General features: G+C 42.3%; 1 protein-coding gene across 1 annotated transcript; it reads right to left on the bottom strand.

Annotated features, from left to right (window-relative positions):
- Positions 1–1,072: 1,072 nt before the first annotated feature.
- On the bottom strand, positions 1,073–20,298 carry mcoln1b (mucolipin TRP cation channel 1b). The gene is made up of 14 exons (XM_038991492.1): positions 20,143–20,298; positions 9,108–9,346; positions 8,852–9,013; positions 8,496–8,652; positions 7,452–7,533; positions 7,092–7,188; positions 6,445–6,544; positions 6,189–6,295; positions 4,120–4,269; positions 3,886–3,987; positions 3,614–3,736; positions 3,274–3,480; positions 2,902–3,040; positions 1,073–2,807 (listed from the first exon to the last, which is right to left on the bottom strand). The coding sequence occupies exons 1-13, from the start codon at positions 20,180–20,182 to the stop codon at positions 2,909–2,911; spliced, it is 1,698 nt and encodes a 565-aa protein (XP_038847420.1). The 5' UTR covers positions 20,183–20,298; the 3' UTR covers positions 1,073–2,807; positions 2,902–2,908.
- Between the last annotated feature and the right edge of the window lie 227 nt (positions 20,299–20,525).

Below are 20,525 nucleotides of genomic sequence, written 5' to 3'. Positions count from 1 at the left end.
AAGAACGTGTAACACATACACCACTGACTATACTATACTTACTTACTAGTCAATTATAACCTAATCTCACTGCGACATTAACGTTTGTTAAAACAAAATGTCATGATAGAACATTTCAGATAAACAAAGATTGCTGTATCATACAATTGCATTATGCACACAGCCAAGTAAAATCCACAACTCATGTTATCACCTAGTTTCACTCTAAACACTAAAATAGAGGGGGCCTCATGTCTCATGTGGCTAGCTTTAGAGAACTTTCTGTTTAATTGGATTTGTTACCCTGAAACCTGATGAAGTCCAGGCAGACCTGTTTCTGGTTGATGGGTTAGTGGAAGTGCTTCCCAGCCCTTTCTGGCTGAATCCTGCCGTTAATAATGCATGCAGCTACTAAGGGAATCGGACATGGGCCCCCTCTCCTCTATACCACTCAGACGAAGCTACATTAAGAGCACTGACTGTGCAGATCTCTGCACTGATCTTCCCTCCCCATCTTGACATGTGTACTTTTTCAATTATGTGCATTTATCTACTCACGTCAGCCATGATCTCCTTTCACTTATCTTTTGTTTTTGCGATGTGCAAGTGTACTGGCGTGTGGTAAATTTTGGCCCCTTAACAAGGTACTTTAAACCATTTACCTCTCATCCCCTTTGTTCCTGTTTTCTCTATGGCCTCAGACAGCTATTGATTTTCTTTGACTTGCTGGCTGGTAGAGGTTATGTAGAGTCAGACAAGAGGCTCCTTTCTCCCTCTAGTGGTGCTATCATACCACCACAGTCACAGGGGCACTGTACTGGGCAGGCCCTGGCATGAAGATGAGAAGCAATGATGATCTGATCAAGTACAATTCACCATGAATCCATATACATAGAAAACTGTCTTCAAGCAAGTTTGTTACATTACCCTTTAAAAGTTCATAACAGGTTGAGCACTCAACCGACATAACTGACAAAAGTAAATGGTTGTTCTGCCTCATTGACCATGAAGAGTACTAAATGTAAAATGTCCTTGACGAGAGAGAGCAGAAAAGCGACAACATGGACCACATCACCAGAAATTAGGACTCTGCTTGGTAGAAATAAGCAGTACGCTTTCAATAGTTTTTATTGGAGGTGGTTTACTGGCATTAGCCAGAGAGGTGGCACAGAAATGCAATGTAATGAAAAAACAGCTTAAAAAATAAAAAAAAGTAAATCAATATGTACAAGTGAGATTCTCATCCAAAACTTTGATGTTGAGCAATTTGGCCATACTAAAATTATTAGTATCAGTCCATAACATTTTTAAAACAAAAAGTAAAACATCAGAAATTATCACGTTAGCAGAGTATAAAACACATGTAGTTAAGAAATACACTACTACTACAACAATCCTTACAAGTAATCTGCTACGCCACTGTGCTGCATGCCATGAGACATTTAGCACCGCTTCAAGTTCTGTCCTCACGGCTCATCGTATATGCGTACCTGATAATCTCAAGCAAGATAAATGTACTAAGTAAAAACATTCAAAGAATGGGAAGGAAAAAAAATAAAATAATTCTGGTCATCAACACATACTTGAATAAATCACTTTTGAAAACATGTCATGGAAAAGCACCGTCACCAGAAACAGCCCATTCTGGGTACACATCAATGATTTCTCTATTTGTCCTATACTGACAACTCTTCCCTTCCTTTTGATCGCTTACGAATCTTGTGCAATGAGAGTCCTTTTTTCTCCTAATGAACATCACTATAAGCTTTCATAACATTTCATACAATGAAATTAGATTATCACTTAAAAAGGTTTTTCAAATAAAACAGATAAAATATGATAATTCAGTCCCTTTCCTTTCAGTGAATCATGATTTGGACCACATACTGGTTTGCAGAATTAATTTGCCCGGAGAGAGATTGAATAAATTAACACTGAATTCAATATAACAATGTCAGATATATCTCATAAAATAATCCTTTACTGGCCTTGTATTTCAGTCAGGTGCAACAGTCATCCAACAAAATAATTAATAAGGGTGGTTAAAACATTTAGCATTGTTAAAAATAAAAAATGTGTCTTTTCTTCAGCAAAATGGAGTCTGTACAGTGCACTATAAAACCCACTATTGCGGTCTTGCAGTGCATTGGTGTTCAGGTCAGAGTCACCTGTCTCTTTACACCAAAGGCTTCATACATATTGATGACTAACTATGGCTGCAGGTCCTGTCCTTGAACATGTAGTCATATCATCCAGAGGAGGAGAAGGGAACAAAGGACCAAAGTGTGAGTAGCCTTCACTAAAAATACAGTACATAATGGTGTGCATGTTTCAGCCTGTCTGTTAGTGTGTGTCTCTGTCAAACATGATTCAAAAGGACAATCATAATGTTCAGGGCCCCCAGGCACAGTAAAGCATAATTAAACCATTGCCGTCCCTCAGTCATAGGGTCATGCAGTCCCAATTCAACAAAGGCTTATCAACAATATAAATCAAAACTGCACCATAAATAAAACTCCTATTTAGTAAAACATATTCAGATATACAGTATGTTGTGCAAAATCAGTTTCCTCTCTGAAAGGACAGCTAGCTATATTGCAGTATTACAGTCATGAATTAGCTAGCAGAACGTGCTAGCCATATGAATGTAACTTGTTAGCTATAAAAACCCAATGAACTGGCATATTAAATATTAATGTGCGATCTACAGCAGTTAGTAACATGTACGTTGTACTGTACCCGTCTGAATTTAAATGCACCGACGTGCCACATCCTACATAGGACAGTGTTGGTCTGATCACCAAGAAGACATCCTCCCACTGGTGGATCTGAAATGGAGAAATAACCAATCTATGTCAATGGAATTGAGATTACTTCAAAGACAAAAACATCAAACCCTGAATGACACACAAACATACTCACTCTCTCTTCAGTCACAGCAGCAGAAGAATGAACAGGAGGATGCCTCTGGGCCACGGAACTTTCCAGAGCAAGGTGTATCAGTACACTCTGCTATGAAAGCATGCAGGTCTGTGATGTGCATCGGCTCCTGGGTTTGGGCCTGTAGAGAGACAGAGTGCTTCGATAAAAACTATTGTAAAGAATCCTCTTCCATCCTACTTCATGTCCATTGCACCCTTTTTTTCCATATGGCACTCATCAACACTTCATCTTTTATTTTAATGTCACTAAATCATCTGTCCTGCATTTCTCCATTCACTCATTCCACCCGCCATCGCTCATCCTCCCCTTCTATCGCTTCCCTCATCCTTCATCCCTCCCCTCCCACAGTACCATGATGGCATCGTAGGCTCCGGTGATGAGAGCAATGAAGAGGGAGAGCACCATGTAGATGAAGAGGGAGATGAAGGTGTAGAGGTAGACCTGGCTGAACACCCACACCAGCGTGCCACTCTTCTGCATCTCAGCAAACGTCACAAACATATCATCCCCGTTGATCAGAGAAAACAGGCACTCTGACACCATGGACAGAGAGCGGAACTGCGGGGACAGAGAGGATGAGTTGGTGTATTAGAACACATTTATTTTTCACAGTTTCAGCAATTTGGGATTTTTTAATGAATAATAAAAATACACAAATACATGTGTGTGCGTCCTGTCCATGCCCAAATACCTTGGTATGGTAAGGACCCAGCACGATCCAGCCACAGAAGCAATAACCCAGGTATATGGCAGCTACACAGAGGCAGAAGCGGATTACATTAGGGAAGGCAGCCCGCAGCGTCACAATCAGGATCTGAGAATGAGGAAGAGAGAAAACGTAAGACTAATTTACACATGGAAAAAGAAAAAAAAGAGGTGGGAAGTGACACAAAACCTCCTCAGAAAGCCATTCAACTTAAATGTCAATGTGTGCATTTTTGTGTGACTGATTATGTCACTCACATTGTACTTCTGGAAGAAACTGAGGTAGCGGAGGACTCCCACCCACACCAGCAGAGTGGAGGTACCGAGCAGAATCCCACACACATCATACAACGACATGTTCTGAAGGACAGAGTCAATTCAATTATTTGTATTAATAATTATATTATTTGCTCTGTCTAATTCCAATGGTGGGGGGACTGGCGCAGGCCTGGAAAGATATGAAACTAAAAGCAATGCATTGTTCTGTATTACCTTGGACTCTATGCCAATCTTGATGAAGCTGCCGGTGATGGTGAGCAGGTCACTGATGATGAGCAGGATGAACCAGCCGTTAATGAACTCCAACCTGTCTGCCCAGCACACACTGTGATTCAGTCTGTGTCTGAAGAACTGGACATACTCCTGTCAGAAACACACAGAGAGACGGGACAGACAAATGAACAGAATAAACCAGCGGTTCCCAAACTAGGTGTCGCCTGATATGGCCTTGCTGTCCCCAGTCCACCTGGTCGTGCTGCTGCTCCAGTTTCAACTGTTCTGCCTGCGGTTAAGGAACCCTGACCTGTTCACCTGACGTGCTATCTTGTCTCGGACCTGCTGTTTTCGATTCTCGCTCTACCACACCTGCTGTCTCTAACTCAGAATGATCAGCTATGAAAAGCCAACTGACATTTACTCCGGAGGTGCTGACCTGTTACAACCTCTACAACCACTATGATTATTATTATTTGATCCTGCTGGTCATCTATGAACGTTTGAACATCTTGGCCATGTACTGTTATAAATCTTGACCCGGCACAGCCAGAAGAGGACTGGCCACACCTCAGAGCCTGGTTCCTCTCTAGGTTTCTTCCTAGGTTCCTGCCTTTCAAGGGAGTTTTTCCTAGCCACCGTGCTTCTACATCTGTATTGCTTGCTGTTTGGGCTTTTAGGCTGGGTTTCTGTATAGCACTTTGTGACATCGGCTGATATAAAAAGGGCTTTATAAATACATTTGATATGAATTTGATTGATATGAAATTGATATGAAATTTGATTGATTTGAAAATGGGGTAGCAAGTTGACACCTACTCATTAAAGGGTTTCTTTATTTTTACTATTTTCTACATTGTAGAATAATATTGACGACATCAAAACTATGAAATAACACATATGGAATCATGTAGTAACCAAAAAAAAAAAAAGTGTTAAACAAACCAAAATATATTTTAGATTTGAAATTCTTCAAAGTAACCACCCTTTGCCTTGATGACAGCTTTGAACACTCTTGGCATTCTCTCAAGCAGCTTCACGAGGTAGTCACCTGGAATGCATTTCAATGAACAGGTGTGCATTGTTAAAAGTTAATTTGTGGAATTTCTTAACCTTCTTATTGCGGTTGAGCCAATCAGTTATGTGGTGACAAGGTAGGGTGGTATACAGAAGATAGCCCTATTTGGTAAAAGACCAAGTCCATATTATGGCAAGAACAGATCAAATAAGCAAAGAGAAACAGTCTATCATTACTTAAGACATGAAGGTCAGTCAATGCTGGAAAATTTCAAGAACTTTAAACGTTTCTTCAAGTGCAGTCGCAAAAACCATCAAGCGCTATGATGAAACTGGCTCTCATGAGTACCGCCAAAGGAAAAGAAGAACCAGAGTTACCTCTGCTGCAGAGGATAAATTCCTCTGCAGTTAACTGCACCTTAAAAATTGCAACCCAAATAAATGCTTCACATAGGTCAAGTAAGAGACATCTCAACATCAACTGTTCAGTGTAGACTCCATGAAATCAGACCTTCATGGTCGAATTGCTGCGAAGAAACCACTACTGAAGGACATGAATAAGAAGAAGCGACTTGCTTGGGCCAAGAAACAAGCAATGGACATTAGACCGGTGGAAATCTGTCCTTTGATCTGATGAGTACAAATTTGAGATTTTTGGTTCCAACCGCCGTGTCTTTGTGAGACGCAGAGTAGGTGAACGGATGATCTCCGCATGTGTGGTTCCAACCGTGAAGCATGGAGGAAGCGGTGTGGGGATGCTTTGCTGGTGACACTGTCTGTGATTTATTTAGAATTCAAGGCACACTTAACCAGCATGGCTCCACAGCATTCTGCAGCGATACGCCATCCCATATGGTTTGCGCTTAGTGGGACTATCATTTGTTTGTTAGTTTTGTGAAATCCATAGATTAGGGCCTAATGAATTTAAATTGACTGATTTCCTTCTATGAACTATAAGTAAAATATTTTAAAATTGTTGCATTTATATTTTTGTTCATATAAATTACAATGTAACAACATTTTAGACTTTTGGGGCTCAGCCTTGGGCTTACATGTTGTAGGATGACTCCTCTGAGGATGGAACGACCACACAGCAGCAGGGACAGCAGACACACTATGGCCACCAGCACGTCAAAAGCCTCCCGTGCATAGTTCTCCGCTATAGGAGGAAGAAGAGAGGGGTGTTTGAATTAATTAAGTCAGGGAGTGAAGGGAAGGAAGAGACAAACAGCTAGTAAGGAACAGAAGGAAAGAAGTGAATCAATCTCAAGCAGTACCCCCCCCCCCCCCCCATCCTCGCTCTCTCACCATGTCCCCACACGTTGGGGTCTTTGCACTTCTTGATGGAGGCATGGTTGAGCAGGCTGATCTTCACTCTGCCGCTGTGAGCCTTGTTATCCAGGACAACCTGACAGCAGCCACAATACACACACTAAACTCAGCTACAACACAAACCCTGGCTTTATAACAGCTGTCTAAGATACAGTGGGCTGTATGGAGCTGCAGTGTTTCCCTTATGAATTTTTTCAGCTGCGGTGGCAAAGTTGGGCGAAGGGGTGTGGCGTGCTAGTGGGCATGGCCAATGACACGGTTTTAGAGGCCCACCTCTTGGCCGCGGAGACAATTTTGCTGTTTTAAAGCTAATTTCCTGCACTTCTACACATTTCGCCATGGTTTACGCCGTGTTCTTATGCCATCGGAGTGACTCAAATTATAACAAAATCAGTGGGGGCCACATGCCATGACTACCTAGTTTCTTTTTGGTGATTGTTAGTTCTCAAATATGATCTTATTTTAAAATATATTGCGCCATCCTATATTTTCTACATACATTATATCTGTATTTAGTCGCTGAAGTTTACACTAAAAACATTTTAAAACATTTGTGGCGGCCACAATTTAAATGCATATAGGGGAAACTGGGCTGTTCAGGGGAAATTGGTAGGTAATCTCACCATAATAGCAAAGGTGTAGCAGTCAGGGATCTCATTGTTGATGATGGTCTGGATGTTGATGGCCTTCAGCTGGAACTGAATGGTCACATTGATCAGCCTGGAGACCAAGCAGAAGAAGACGAGAGACAAGATCCAGTAAGAGGAATGCATGCATGTAATCTCAATAGAGAAGTGATGTTACCCAGTAATGTTCCATGTTGATATGTAATGTTGAAACGACTCGAGTTATATAAGCATTACCATAAGCAATATTAACATAAGGACTGACAAAATTACAAAAATGGGATTCAAAACCCCATGACGAATTGCATGCAAGAATAAAAGGGGAGAGGGAGCAAGGGAGACCATTGTGTGTCTCACTTGTGAAACTGGAGAGTGAAGTTCTTGTAGTCACTGTAATCAGGAGGAGGGGGGTCTGGTAGTGGGTCCACACCAATGCAATCTGAAAAAGACCGAAGGATGGCATAAAAGCAAGTTGAGAAGATTTATTTCCAGAAGCATCTACATAGAGTATTCCAAACATTAGGAACACCTTCCTAATATTGTGTTGCACCCTCCCCCCAGTTGTGTCACGTTGGCTGGATGTCCTTTGGGTGGACCATTCTTGATACACACGGGAAACTGTTGAGCATGAAAATCCCAGCAGCTTTGCAGTTCTTGACACAAACCGGTGCACTTGGCACCTACTACCATACCCCGTTCAAAGGCACTTAAATCTTTTGTCTTGCCCATTCACCCTCTGAATGGCACACATACACAATCCATGTCTCCTCCCCTTCATCTACAATAAGGGAACATAGCTTCACCTGGATTCCCCTGGTCAGTCTACATCATGGAAAGAGCAGGTCTTCCTAATACTTTGTACACTCAGTGAACATTTGACACGTGCAAGTATTCTGTTATTCACTTTCTTTCCAAAGCCAATGGAAAATACTTTCACAACTTCAACATTTTGAAATACAAGTTTATCTTAACTACTTCTGTTTAGTTGCCAACCTTGACTCAACCGCTTTGATAACATTTCAAACAATGGTCCGTTGCCAAAACACATTAAAAAAAACTGTGCCAATGAACTATCTTTGTGAAATCAGCAGGTGAATCGAATAGAAGACGTCCATTTGGCCAGCTCTCTATTATTTTGCTGATATTAGTGGAAATAGCACTTATATGGTTAATGCTTTTATGGACAGGATCTATTCTCAGCACTGAAAGTAGGGCACGGTTAGAGGGCAACTCTTGACATATGTGGAGCTTTGACTCACTAACAGTTACTTCCTAACGGGCCAAAGACAACTGGCGGTGGATAAAAAAAAAACAAGACCAACAGACTGATGTGAAATACATGGAGGGGGAATTTGATAGACAACTTATTGAACAGAAAAAAGGATAATGCCGCCAGGGTACCGGTGATCACTTCGGGGTCGATGTCAAAGGTGTCGTTGATGGGGTCGATGATGCCCCTCTTGTAGTACCGCTGGCACAGAGAGAGGGCACTCCCATTCACACCCTCACCCCACACATATGCATACCGCCCCACTGATGTCTGTGGTAGAGCCAGGTACTGAGGAAAAGAAAATAGAAAGGATGATGAATGGAATAGGTAACATACAGTTATACTAATAGCGAGACATCATATAGACAGACAAGGAAGACAAAATATAATTTAATAACACAAGGCATTACATAGAACAAAATGAGAGGATTGAGAAGTCACTCATCTGTGGGTCTCTGTTTAGTGTTGCGTACTGAGATACTAGTACCTGATCTACAGCATAATAAATATGGCTATAGAGTTCACTCTGTGTGTGGATAGCCATTGAAGAGCCATCCCGGTAGTCTTTAAGGAAGAGGTGTTTGAAGGATGCTGTGTTCTCTTCCTTGAATGTCACCGCCATCTGGTTACTCAAGCCAAACAGGACTAACTAGAGAAGGGAGTGACAGGGGATTAAAGGTTAAAACAATGAAAATCAACAGAAGCCCCATGAATACCAATTCTTCAGTTCAGTAAAGGCCCACCTGTACAGTGACGATGAGGATCTTGAGCAGCTGCAGGACCAGTTTAAAGGGCTTGCGGCCTTTGGCGTGGTACTTGTCACAGGGGCTCATGAAGAAGTACTTGAGCTTTCTCCGCAGTGCCTCCTCCTCCTGCTGCTGCTGCCTGAGCTCTGAGCCTACCAGACCGGTGAGCCGGGGGTTCCCGCCACTGAGGTCATCGGACCTGTAGCTGCTCACAGGTGAGAACGGCTCATCCTTCTCTGCGAGAGAATCAATGGCAGACATGGGTTTCTACATACAACATAGGGAAGGCATATTTGAAAAGAGCATTCATAAGCTTGATATTGCTGCTGAAAAAGAGGAAGTGGGAAAGTGATGTGGTATTATAATTTTACTATAATTATATAATTCAAGCATGCATTGGATCACTAGGTATGATATAGCCTATTTCATAAAAAAGTAAAGTTTTCCACATTGTTATGTTAGCCTTATTCTAAAATTGATAATTTTTTCCCCCCCTCAATCGACCCAAAATAACAAAGCAAAAAAAGGTTTAGACATTTTGTAAATGTATTAAAACAAAAAAAACAAAATATCAAATTTACATAAGTATTCAGACCCCTTACTCAGTACTTTGTTGAAGCACCTTTGGCAGCAATTACATCTGAGTCTTCTTGGGTATGACGCTACAAGCTTGGCACACCTGTATTTGTTCAGAAGCCACTCCTGCGTTGTCTTGGCCGTGTGCTTGGGGTCGTTGTCCTGTTGACAACGACCCCAAGTCTGAGGTCTGGATCAGGTTTTCATCAAGGGATTTCGCTGTACTTTGCTCCATTCATCTTTCACTCAATCTGGACTAATCTCCCAGTCCCTGACGCTAAAAAACATCCCCACAACATGATGCTGCCACCACCATGCTTCACAGTAGGGAGGTGCCAGGTTTCCTCCAGACGTGACGCTTGGCATTCAGGCCAAAGAGTTGAATCTTGGTTTCATCAGACCACAGAATCCTTTTTCTCATGGTCTGAGAGTCATTTAGGTGCCTTTTGGCAAACTCCAAGTGGGCTGTCATGTGCCTTTTACTGAGGAGTGGCTTCTGTCTGGCCACTCTACCATAACGGCTTGATTGGTGGAGTGCTGCAGAGATTGTTGTCCTTCTGGAAGGTTCTCCCATCTCCACAGAGGAACTCTGGAGCTGTGTCAGCTCTGCTCCCCCTGACCAAGGCCCTTCTCCCCCGATTGCTCAGTTTGGCTGGGCGGGCAGCTCTAGGAAGAGAGCTGGCCGCTCATTCTCAATTTAAGAATGATGGAGGCCACTGTGTTCTTGGGGACCTTCAATGCTGCAGAAATGTTTTGGTACCCTTCCCAGATCTGTGAATCGACACAAACCTGTCGCGGAGCTATATGGACGATTCCTTCAGCCTCATTGCTTGATTTTTGCTCTGACATGAACTGCCAACTGTGGGACCTTACATAGACAGGTGTGTGCCTTTCCAAATCATGTCCAATCAATTGAATTTACCATAGCTGGACTCCAATCAAGTTGTAGAAACATCTTAAGGATGATCAATGGAAACAGGATGCACCTGAGCTCAATTTCAAGACTCATAGCAAAGGGTTTGTTTGAATAGTTATGTAAATAAGGTATTTTTAATGAACTGAAATACCTTTATTGGTTAATCTGACTAGTCTCATCATTGATTTGATTTAGGGCTACTTATTTAGGCATTTTAATGGTTTTCAGTGTAGTTGTCTAATGTTGGTTAGGCATGTTAACCTGTTTTCCTGAATCTCTATGATCAATAAAAGTTTTTCCTGAATGTACTTTTAACAGAGCTGAGATATACCTCAGTGCATTCACCCAATTACTTACAGCCTGTCACCTATCAAGTTGTTTCAGATCTACACAAGTGCCTAGGGAGGAGGGGGTATGGTTTCTTCTGGACAGGACAGGGCCCAACTATACTGTAGGTGTGTTGTAACTTGCTAAATAATGACATTAACATACACTGAGCATGAAAAACATTAGGAACACCTTCTCTTTTCATGACAGACTGACAAGGTGAAAGTTATGATCCATTATTGATGTCACCTGTTAAATCTACTTCAAATCAGTGTAGATGGGCTACCCAGACCCCTCTATTTACGCTGCTGCTACTCTCTGTTTATAATCTAGGCATAGTCACTTTAACAACCTTTCAGGGAAGTTAGAAACCAATATACACAGGCAGTTAGAAAAGCCAAGGCTAGCTTTTTCAAGCAGAAATTTGCCTCCTACAACACAAACTCAAAAAAGGTCTGGGACACTGTAAAGTCCATGGAGAATAAGAACACCTCCTCCCAGCTGCCCACTGCACTGAGGACAGGAAACTGTCACCACCGATAAATCCACTATAATTGAGAACTTCAATAAGCATTTCTCTACGGCTGGCCATGCTCTCCACCTGGCTACCCCTACCCCGGTCAACAGCACTGCACCCCCCACAGCAACTCGCCCAAGCCTTCCCCATTTCTCCTTCTCCCAAATCCAGTCAGATGATGTTCTGAAAGAGCTGCAAAATCTGGACCCCTAAAAATCAGCCGGGCTAGACAATCTGGACCCTTTCTTTCTAAAATGATCTGCCGAAATTGTTGCAACCCCTATTACTAGCCTGTTCAAACTCTCTTTCGTGTCGTCTGAGATTCCCAAGGATTGGAAAGCAGCTGCGGTCATCCCCCTCTTCAAAGGGGGGGACACTATTGACCCAAACTGCTACAGACCTATATCTATCCTACCCTGCCTTTCTAAGGTCTTCGAAAGCCAAGTCAACAAACAGATTACCGACCATTTCGAATCCCACCGCACCTTCTCCGCTATGCAATCTGGTTTCTGAGCTGGTCATGGGTGCACCTCAGCCACGCTCAAAGTCCTAAACGATATCTTAACCGCCATCGATAAGAAACAATACTGTGCAGCCGTATTCATTGACCTGGCCAAGGCTTTCGACTCTGTCAATCACCACATCCTCATCGGCACACTCGATAGCCTTGGTTTCTCAAATGATTGCCTCGCCTGGTTCACCAACTACTTCTCTGATAGAGTTCAGTGTGTCAAATCGGAGGCCTGTTGTCCGGGCCTCTGGCAGTCTCTATGGGGGTACCACAGGGTTCAATTCTTGGGCCGACTCTCGTCTCTGTAAACATCATTGATGTCGCTCTTGCTGCTGGTGAGTCTCTGATCCACCTCTACGCAGACGCCACCATTCTGTATACTTCTGGCTGTGTTAACCACCCTCCAGACGAGCTTCAATGCCATACAACTCTCCTTCCGTGGCCTCCAACTGCTCTTAAATACTAGTAAAACTAAATGCATGCTATTCAACCGATCGCTGCCTGCACCTGCCCGCCCGTCCAGCATCACTACTCTGGACGGTTCTGACTTAGAATATGTGGACAACTACAAATAGCTAGGTGTCTGGTTAGACTGTAAACTCTCCTTCCAGACTCACATCAAACATCTCCAATCTAAAGTTAAATCTAGAATCGGCTTCCTATTTCACAACAAAGCATCCTTCCCTCATGCTGCCAAACATACCCTCGTAAAACTGACCATCCTACCGGTCCTCGACTTCGGCGATGTCATTTACAAAATAGCCTCCAACACTCTACTCAACAAGTTGGATGCAGTCTATCACAGTGCCATCCGCTCTGTCACCAAAGCCCCATATACTACCCACCACTGCGACCTGTACACTCTCGTTGGCTGGCCCTCGCTTCATACTTGTCGCCAAACCCACTGGCTCATTGACAAGACCCTGCTAGGTAAAGTCCCCCCTTATCTCAGCTCGCTGGTCACCATAGCAGCACCCACCTGTAGCACGCGCTCCAGCAGGTATGTCTCTCTGGTCACCCCCAAAACCAATTCCTCCTTTGGCCGCCTCTCCTTCCAGTTCTCTGCTGCCAATGACTGGAACGAACTACAAAAATCTCGGAAACTGGAAACACTTATCTCCCTCACTAGCTTTAAGCACCAGCTGTCAGAGCAGCTCAGATTACTGCACCTGTACATAGCCCATCTATAATTTAGCCCAAACAACTACCCCTTCCCCTACTGTATTTATTTGTTTATTTATTTAGCTCCTTTGCACCCCATTATTTCTACTTTGCACATTCTTCCACTGCAAATCTACAATTGCGGTGTTTTACTTGCTATATTGTATTTACTTCGCCACCATGGGCTTTTTTTTTGGCCTTTGCCTCCCTTATCTCACCTCATTTGCTCACATTGTATATAGACTTATTTTTCTACTGTATTATTATTATTTATTTTTTTCACCTTTATTTAACCAGGTAGGCAAGTTGAGAACAAGTTCTCATTTACAATTGCGACCTGGCCAAGATAAAGCAAAGCAGTTCGACACATACAACAACACAGAGTTACACATGGAGTAAAACAAACATACAGTCAATAATACAGTAGAAAACAATAAGTATATACAATGTGAGCAAATGAGGTCCAAGAATTGAACCCTGTGGCACCCCCATAGAGACTGCCAGAGGCCCGGACAACAGGCCTCCAATTTGACACACTGAACTCTATCAGAGAAGTAGTTGGTGAACCAGGCGAGGCAATCATTTGAGAAACCAAGGCTATCGAGTGTGCCGATGAGGATGTGGTGATTGACAGAGTCGAAAGCCTTGGCCAGGTCAATGAATACGGCTGCACAGTATTTTTTCTTATCGATGGCGGGTTAGGATATCGTTTAGGACCTTGAGCGTGGCTGAGGTGCACCCATGACCAGCTCTGAAACCAGATTGCATAGCGGAGAAGGTGCGGTGGGATTCGAAATGGTCGGTAATCTGTTTGTTGACTTGGCTTTCGAAGACCTTAGAAAGGCAGGGTAGGATAGATATAGGTCGGTAGCAGTTTGGGTCAAAAGTGTCCCCCCCTTTGAAGAGGGGGATGACCGCAGCTGCTTTCCAATCTTTGGGAATCTCAGACGACACGAAAGAGAGGTTGAACAGGCTAGTAATAGGGGTTGCAACAATTTCGGCAGATAATTTTAGAAAGAAAGGGTCCAGATTCTCTAGCCCGGCTGATTTGTAGGGGTCCAGATTTTGCCGCTCTTTCAGAACATCAGCTGACTGGATTTGGGAGAAGGAGAAATGGGGAAGGTTTGGGCGAGTTGCTGTGGGGGGTGCAGTGCTGTTGACCGGGGTAGGGGTAGCCAGGTGGAAAGCATGGCCAGCCGTAGAAAAATGCTTATTGAAATTCTCAATTATAGTGGATTTATCGGTGGTGACAGAGTTTCCTGTCCTCAGTGCAGTGGGCAGCTGGGAGGAGGTGTTCTTATTCTCCATGGACTTTACATTGTCTTAGAACGTTTTTGAGTTTGTGTTGCAGGAAGCAAATTTCTGCTTGAAAAAGCTAGCCTTGGCTTTTCTAACTGCCTGTGTATATTGGTTTCTAGCTTCCCTGAAAAGTTGCATATCACGGGGGCTGTTCGATGCTAATGCAGAACGCCATAGGATGTTTTTGTGTTGGTTAAGGGCAGTCAGGTCTGGAGAGAACAAAGGGCTATATCTGTTCCTGGTTCTAAATTTCTTGAATGGGGCATGCTTATTTAAGATGGTGAGGAAGGAATTTAAAAAAAATAACCAGGCATCCTCTACTGACGGGATGAGATCAATATCCTTCCAGGATACCCCGGCCAGGTCGATTAGAAAGGCCTGCTCGCTGAAGTGTTTCAGGGAGCGTTTGACAGTGATGAGTGGAGGTTGTTTGACCGCTGACCCATTACGGATGCAGGCAATGAGGCAGTGATCGCTGAGATCTTGGTTGAAAACATCAGAGGTGTATTTAGAGGGCAAGTTGGTTAGGATGATATCTATGAGGGTGCCCGTGTTTGCGGCTTTGTGGTGGTACCTGGTAGGTTCATTGATAATTTGTGTGAGATTGAGGGCATCAAGCTTAGATTGTAGGATGGCTGGGGTGTTAAGCATGTTCCAGTTTAGGTCGCCTAGCAGCACGAGCTCTGAAGATAGATGGGGGGCAATCAGTTCACATATGGTGTCCAGAGCACAGCTGGGGGCAGAGGGTGGTCTATAGCAGGCGGCAACGGTGAGAGACTTGCTTTTAGAGAGGTGAATTTTTAAAAGTAGAAGTTCTAATTGCTTGGGTCCCCAGTCCGCCTGGCCTTGCTGCTATTCCAGTTTCAACTGTTCTGCCTGCGGTTACGGAACCCCTACCTGTCCCAGACCTGCTGTTTTCAACTCTTAATGATCGGCTATGAAAAGCCAACTGACATTTATTCCTGATTATTATTTGACCATGCTTGTCATTTATGAACATTTTGAAAATCTTGGCTCTCTCTAATTCTCTCCTTCTCTCTTTCTTTCTCTCTCTCGGAGGACCTGAGCCCTAGGACCATACGTCAGGACTACCGGGCATGATGACTCCTTGCTGTCCCCAGTCCACCTGGCCTTGCTGCTATTCCAGTTTCAACTGTTCTGCCTGCGGTTATGGAACCGGCACCTGTCCCAGACCTGCTGTTTTCAACTCTTAATGATCGGCTATGAAAAGCCAACTGAAAATTATTCATGATTATTATTTGACCATGCTTGTCACTTATGAACATTTTGAACATCTTGGCATAGTTCTGTTATAATCTCCACCTGGCACAGCCAGAAGAGGACTGGCCACCCCTCATAGCCTGGTTCCTCTCTAGGTTTCTTCCTAGGTTTTGGCCTTTCTAGGGAGTTTTTCCTAGCCACCGTGCTTCTACACCTGCATTGCTTGCTGTTTGGGGTTTTAGGCTGGGTTTCTGTACAGCACTTCGAGATATTAGCTGATGTACGAAGGGCTATATAAAATAAACTTGATTTGATTTGATTGGGTACAGACCTGGATAGTACGACAGAACTCTGCGGGCTATCTTTGCAGTAGATTGCAACACCGCCCCTTTGGCCGTTTTATCTTGTCTGAAAATGTTGTAGTTAGGAAAGGAGATCTCAGAATTTTTGGTGGTCTTCCTAAGCCAGGATTCAGACACGGCTAGAACATCCGGGTTGGCAGTGTGTGCTAAAGCAGTGAATAAAACAAACTTAGGGAGGAGGCTTCTAATGTTAACATGCATGAAACCAAGGCTATTATGGTTACAGAAGTCATCAAAAAGAGAGCCTGGGGAATAGGAGTGGAGCTAGGCACTGCAGGGCCTGGATTCACCTCTACATCACCAGAGGAACAGAGGAGGAGTAGGATAAGGGTACGGCTAAAAGCTATGAGAATTGGTCGTCTAGAATGTCCGGAACAGAGAGTAAAAGGAGGTTTCTGGGGGGGATAAAATAGCTTCAAGGTATAATGTACAGACAAAGGTATGGTAGGATGTACTGTATGTTTGTTTATTCCATGTGTAACTCTGTGTTGTTGTATGTGTCGAACTGCTTTTGCTTTATCTTGGCCAGGTCGCAATTGTAAATGAGAACTTGTTCTCAACTATCCTACCTGGTTAAATAAACTCTACCTACATGTACATATTACCTCAATTAGCCTGACTAACTGGTGCCCCCGCACATTGACTCTGTACCGTTACCCCCTGTATATAGTCTCGCTTGTTATTTTACTGCTGCTGTTTAATTATTTCTTACTTTTATTTTCTATTTTACATTTTTTACTTAACACTTTTTATTTTCTTAACTTCTTAAAGCATTGTTGGTTAAGGGCTTGTAAGCCTTTCACTTTCAGGTCAACACTTGTCTCCTCACCTACATCTCAAATCAAATTTTATGTCACATGTGCCGAATAGAGGTTAAAGAAGGATTTTTAAGCCTTGAGACATGGATTGTATTTCTGACATTGAGGGTGAATGGGCAAGACAAAAGATTTAAGATCCTTTTTAACCACGTTATGGTAGTAGGTGCCAGGTGCACCGGTTTGAGTGTGTCAAGAACTGCAACGCTGCTGGGTTTTTCTAAGCTCAACAGTTTCCCTTGTGCATCAAAAATGGTCCACCACCCAAAGGACATCCAGTCAACTTGACACAACTGTGGGAAGCATTGGAGTCAAAATGTTCCAGCATCCCTGTGGAACAATTGATACCTTGTAGAGCCCATGCCCCAACAAACTGAGACTGTTCCGAGGGCAGAAGCAGGTGTAAATGAATGAGGAAGGTGTTCCTAATGTTTTGTACACTCAGTGTATATTGCTAAGAATGAGAAAGTAGGGTGACTCTCCTAGCAGGTCTGGAACCCAGGTCTCCATTAACAATGACGAATGCCCTAACCACTGTCCAAATAATAATATCTCTTGGGCATGTGCTTAATGGGCCAGTATAGTTAGACCAATAGGCCCTGTCCAGAAGAAACCATAACCCCTCCATCTAGCATTTATATAGATGAAACAACTTGATAGGCTTAAGCAATAGGGCGAATGCAATTTGAAGTAAATATCACCTCTGTTAAAAGTACTCAAGAAAATCTACCCTAGAAGGGTATTTATACTTTAAAATACATATTTTATGTGAATGGATGTAGATGAACGAATTCTGCCAGTGTTTTAATGTCCTCGTTTCATATTTTTTTCCTTTACCTCCAACTCTATATATATACACAAGTGAGCCTATGAGGAACTTATGGATCAGATTTACCATTATACCCTTTGATCAAATGTATAACAGACAGACACTGCTCAAAAGGAATTGTTTGTGATATCTACACTCAGTAGCCACTTTATTAGGTTCACCACCCTATTCAAGAAAATAAATTGCTCCTACATCACCAAGTCCCGTGGTCTTGGCTTGCTAGACACTAAAGCATGCAGAGAAGTATTCAGGTATTCTGTTACTGTTTGTTTGAACTTTAGAATGTGCAAGATGACAGCACAGTCTGTCATGGTATTTTGTAAATCAGAAAAGTTCCAAAACTTGTAATGACTGTAATAAACTCCAACTGGACTTAAAAACTTGAACAGTCTATCTCCTTTCCCAGTTTCATCAACTGTTTTGAATTTACGCTGTTCCAGATGCAAAGGGAGTTGTACCTAATAAAGTGACCACTGACTCTATAGACTTTCCGGAATGTGTTCTGGGAATAACCGGGGTATTAAACATTTGCCTGTAAGTGTTCAATAGTTGAATCTATTACCTCAGGAGATGGTACCATTCAGCTTGTCTGGGGATGACAAAGAAGGACTTCAACAAAGCCAAAATAGAAAATTATTGGAAGGGGCCTCTCAGCTGTTAAATTAAAGACTTATAAATAAATGACTGTTGTGCCTTGTAACTACTTTAAAATGTGGAACTGTTGCACTAAAAATGCAAACATTGATTTGGCATACAATTTAAGATTATTTACATAAAGTTGTACATAAAGTTGTACAATGTTTACATTGTCTAACTTTATACAGAACAAATTGTCCTTGAAATTAACATTTCTTTAAAGTTATTGCAAATAAATGCATATTTTCACTTTTCTGCGACAATCACTGAATTAGTTACCAATTTTTTCATCTTTAAATGCAATATTTGAGATTTCATGTATTTCTATCAAATCCAAACTGGAATTTCTACTCAAAGCAAAGTTTGAAAAAGTATACTAGACATTTATAGAATAAATCATACCTAGTTTGATGATTATGTCATAATCAGTGAAAACGTTATTGATGTATATAACTTTAAATGGCATTTTATAGATGTTATGTATTTCTTACAAAGGTTGTAAAAGTATGCTAGACATTTATAGAATACATCATATCCAGTTTGATGATTCTGTGACAACGGCGAATTTGTTATTGATTTTTACATTTGTAAATGGCTATTGGCGAATATCTGTTGACTGTCTGTTGAATCTAAAACCACTTTTACCTCGGTTTGTTTACGGAAGTGGGAGGCGACTACCTGTGCTAATTAGCTATCTGCGTCTCCCAACACATGTGTGGGAACAAGGACGCCACAAACGTGTTGTGTCGTGGAGAATTGTTTCAGAAATATAATACTCTTACAAGAACTTGTGAATTCAATATACACTTTAATAGTAGCAAAACTGACCAGGACCATATCACAAACGTAACAGAGCCGAACCCCTCCATGGAAAGAGACTAAATTCTCATATTACAGAGTCCTGCCTTTATACGTTATGCAAAGACAGAATCCTATAGAGTCCCCTCCCTCTATAGGAAAATAGCTTCCCTTGACCTTTCTCCATTATTTTCTTTTCATCTCAGAGCTTGCTTGTTCACGCCCACTAACGCTCATATCTGCTTTTGGTTAGGTTATAATGATGGTAGAACCCTTTTCACATGCTTATGTTTCACGTGTCAGTCATCAGTTATTTTGCTTCCATCCTTCTGACCATAGTACGTCCAGCTGTCATAAATGTACGTATAGCCTGGGTGTCATCTTTTCTTAATGTGCATGTCCTTGCTTCTTCAGCCTGGCAACTAGACCTATTTATATTTAACGCTCAGCTCCAACAGTTGTAACTGAAAAATACTGCCGGCTGCAACTGTTAAAACAGGGTACAATAAGTGTATATTGTGCATTTGTGAAATAATTTTGGTGATATTAAAGTAGAACGCTTAATGTTTCTAGAACCGTACCACAATTGAGGATCGATTCACGTTTAGATAGATTATTTGGCTGCCAGAGTCAATTCGCCTCTGAAAATAACATTTAGTATATTCTTGGGCTAGGTACGATACAGCAATGGAAGCATTATTGACATACAATTAGCCTATTATGATCATATTGCGATGCTGGGCACTCACAGATGACATGCAGCTCTCTCATTTAACCCTATACAACAAATATATTATCCTTATGAAAATTGTTCTTTTATACACCTTTAGGTTTACCACACTCGGCCCTCGGGACCCCAAGGGTTGTGCATGTTTTGTTTTTCCCTTAACACTACACAGCTGATTTAAATCATCAATAACCAAACATCAAGCTTCGATCATTTTGTAGTGTTTGGGCAAATAAACAAAACGTGCACCCTTTGGGGTCCTGAGGACCGAGTTTGGTAAATGGTGGTTAACTTTAAAAATGAGGCTTAGACTGATAAATTGAAGTACATGACCAACCTGTACCGTCTTGGATGCAGTTACAGTTCGATGATGACATGACGATGCTTTGCAGGACATGAATGAATTCATAAGAATACAATTTAAGAAATTAATAGAAATGATCGTTTAGGACAAATTACAAGAGAATAGGGACGCTGCGCTCTACAATCACAAAGCCGCAGCTTCCAATGGTCACATGACAATCACCATGTGACATGTCTGGAAAAATGCCTTGATGGTCATTGGTCTCAAAATATCTAATTCGTGATAGTGTTTGTGACCCCCCCATTAGCCCCACCCATTGTATTGATAGTCAAACGATCAAAGCTAGGCTGCGTTCAATACAACGGAAACGGTGCCATAATGAACGACTAGTTGAAAAACGGGGAGGGGTTATGGGT

The sequence above is a fragment of the Salvelinus namaycush genome, chromosome 4 (genome assembly GCF_016432855.1).
Source record: "Salvelinus namaycush isolate Seneca chromosome 4, SaNama_1.0, whole genome shotgun sequence".
NCBI lineage: Eukaryota > Metazoa > Chordata > Actinopteri > Salmoniformes > Salmonidae > Salvelinus > Salvelinus namaycush.
Note: the sequence above shows the minus strand (reverse complement) of the source record. Positions and strands in the feature narration are given on the sequence as shown.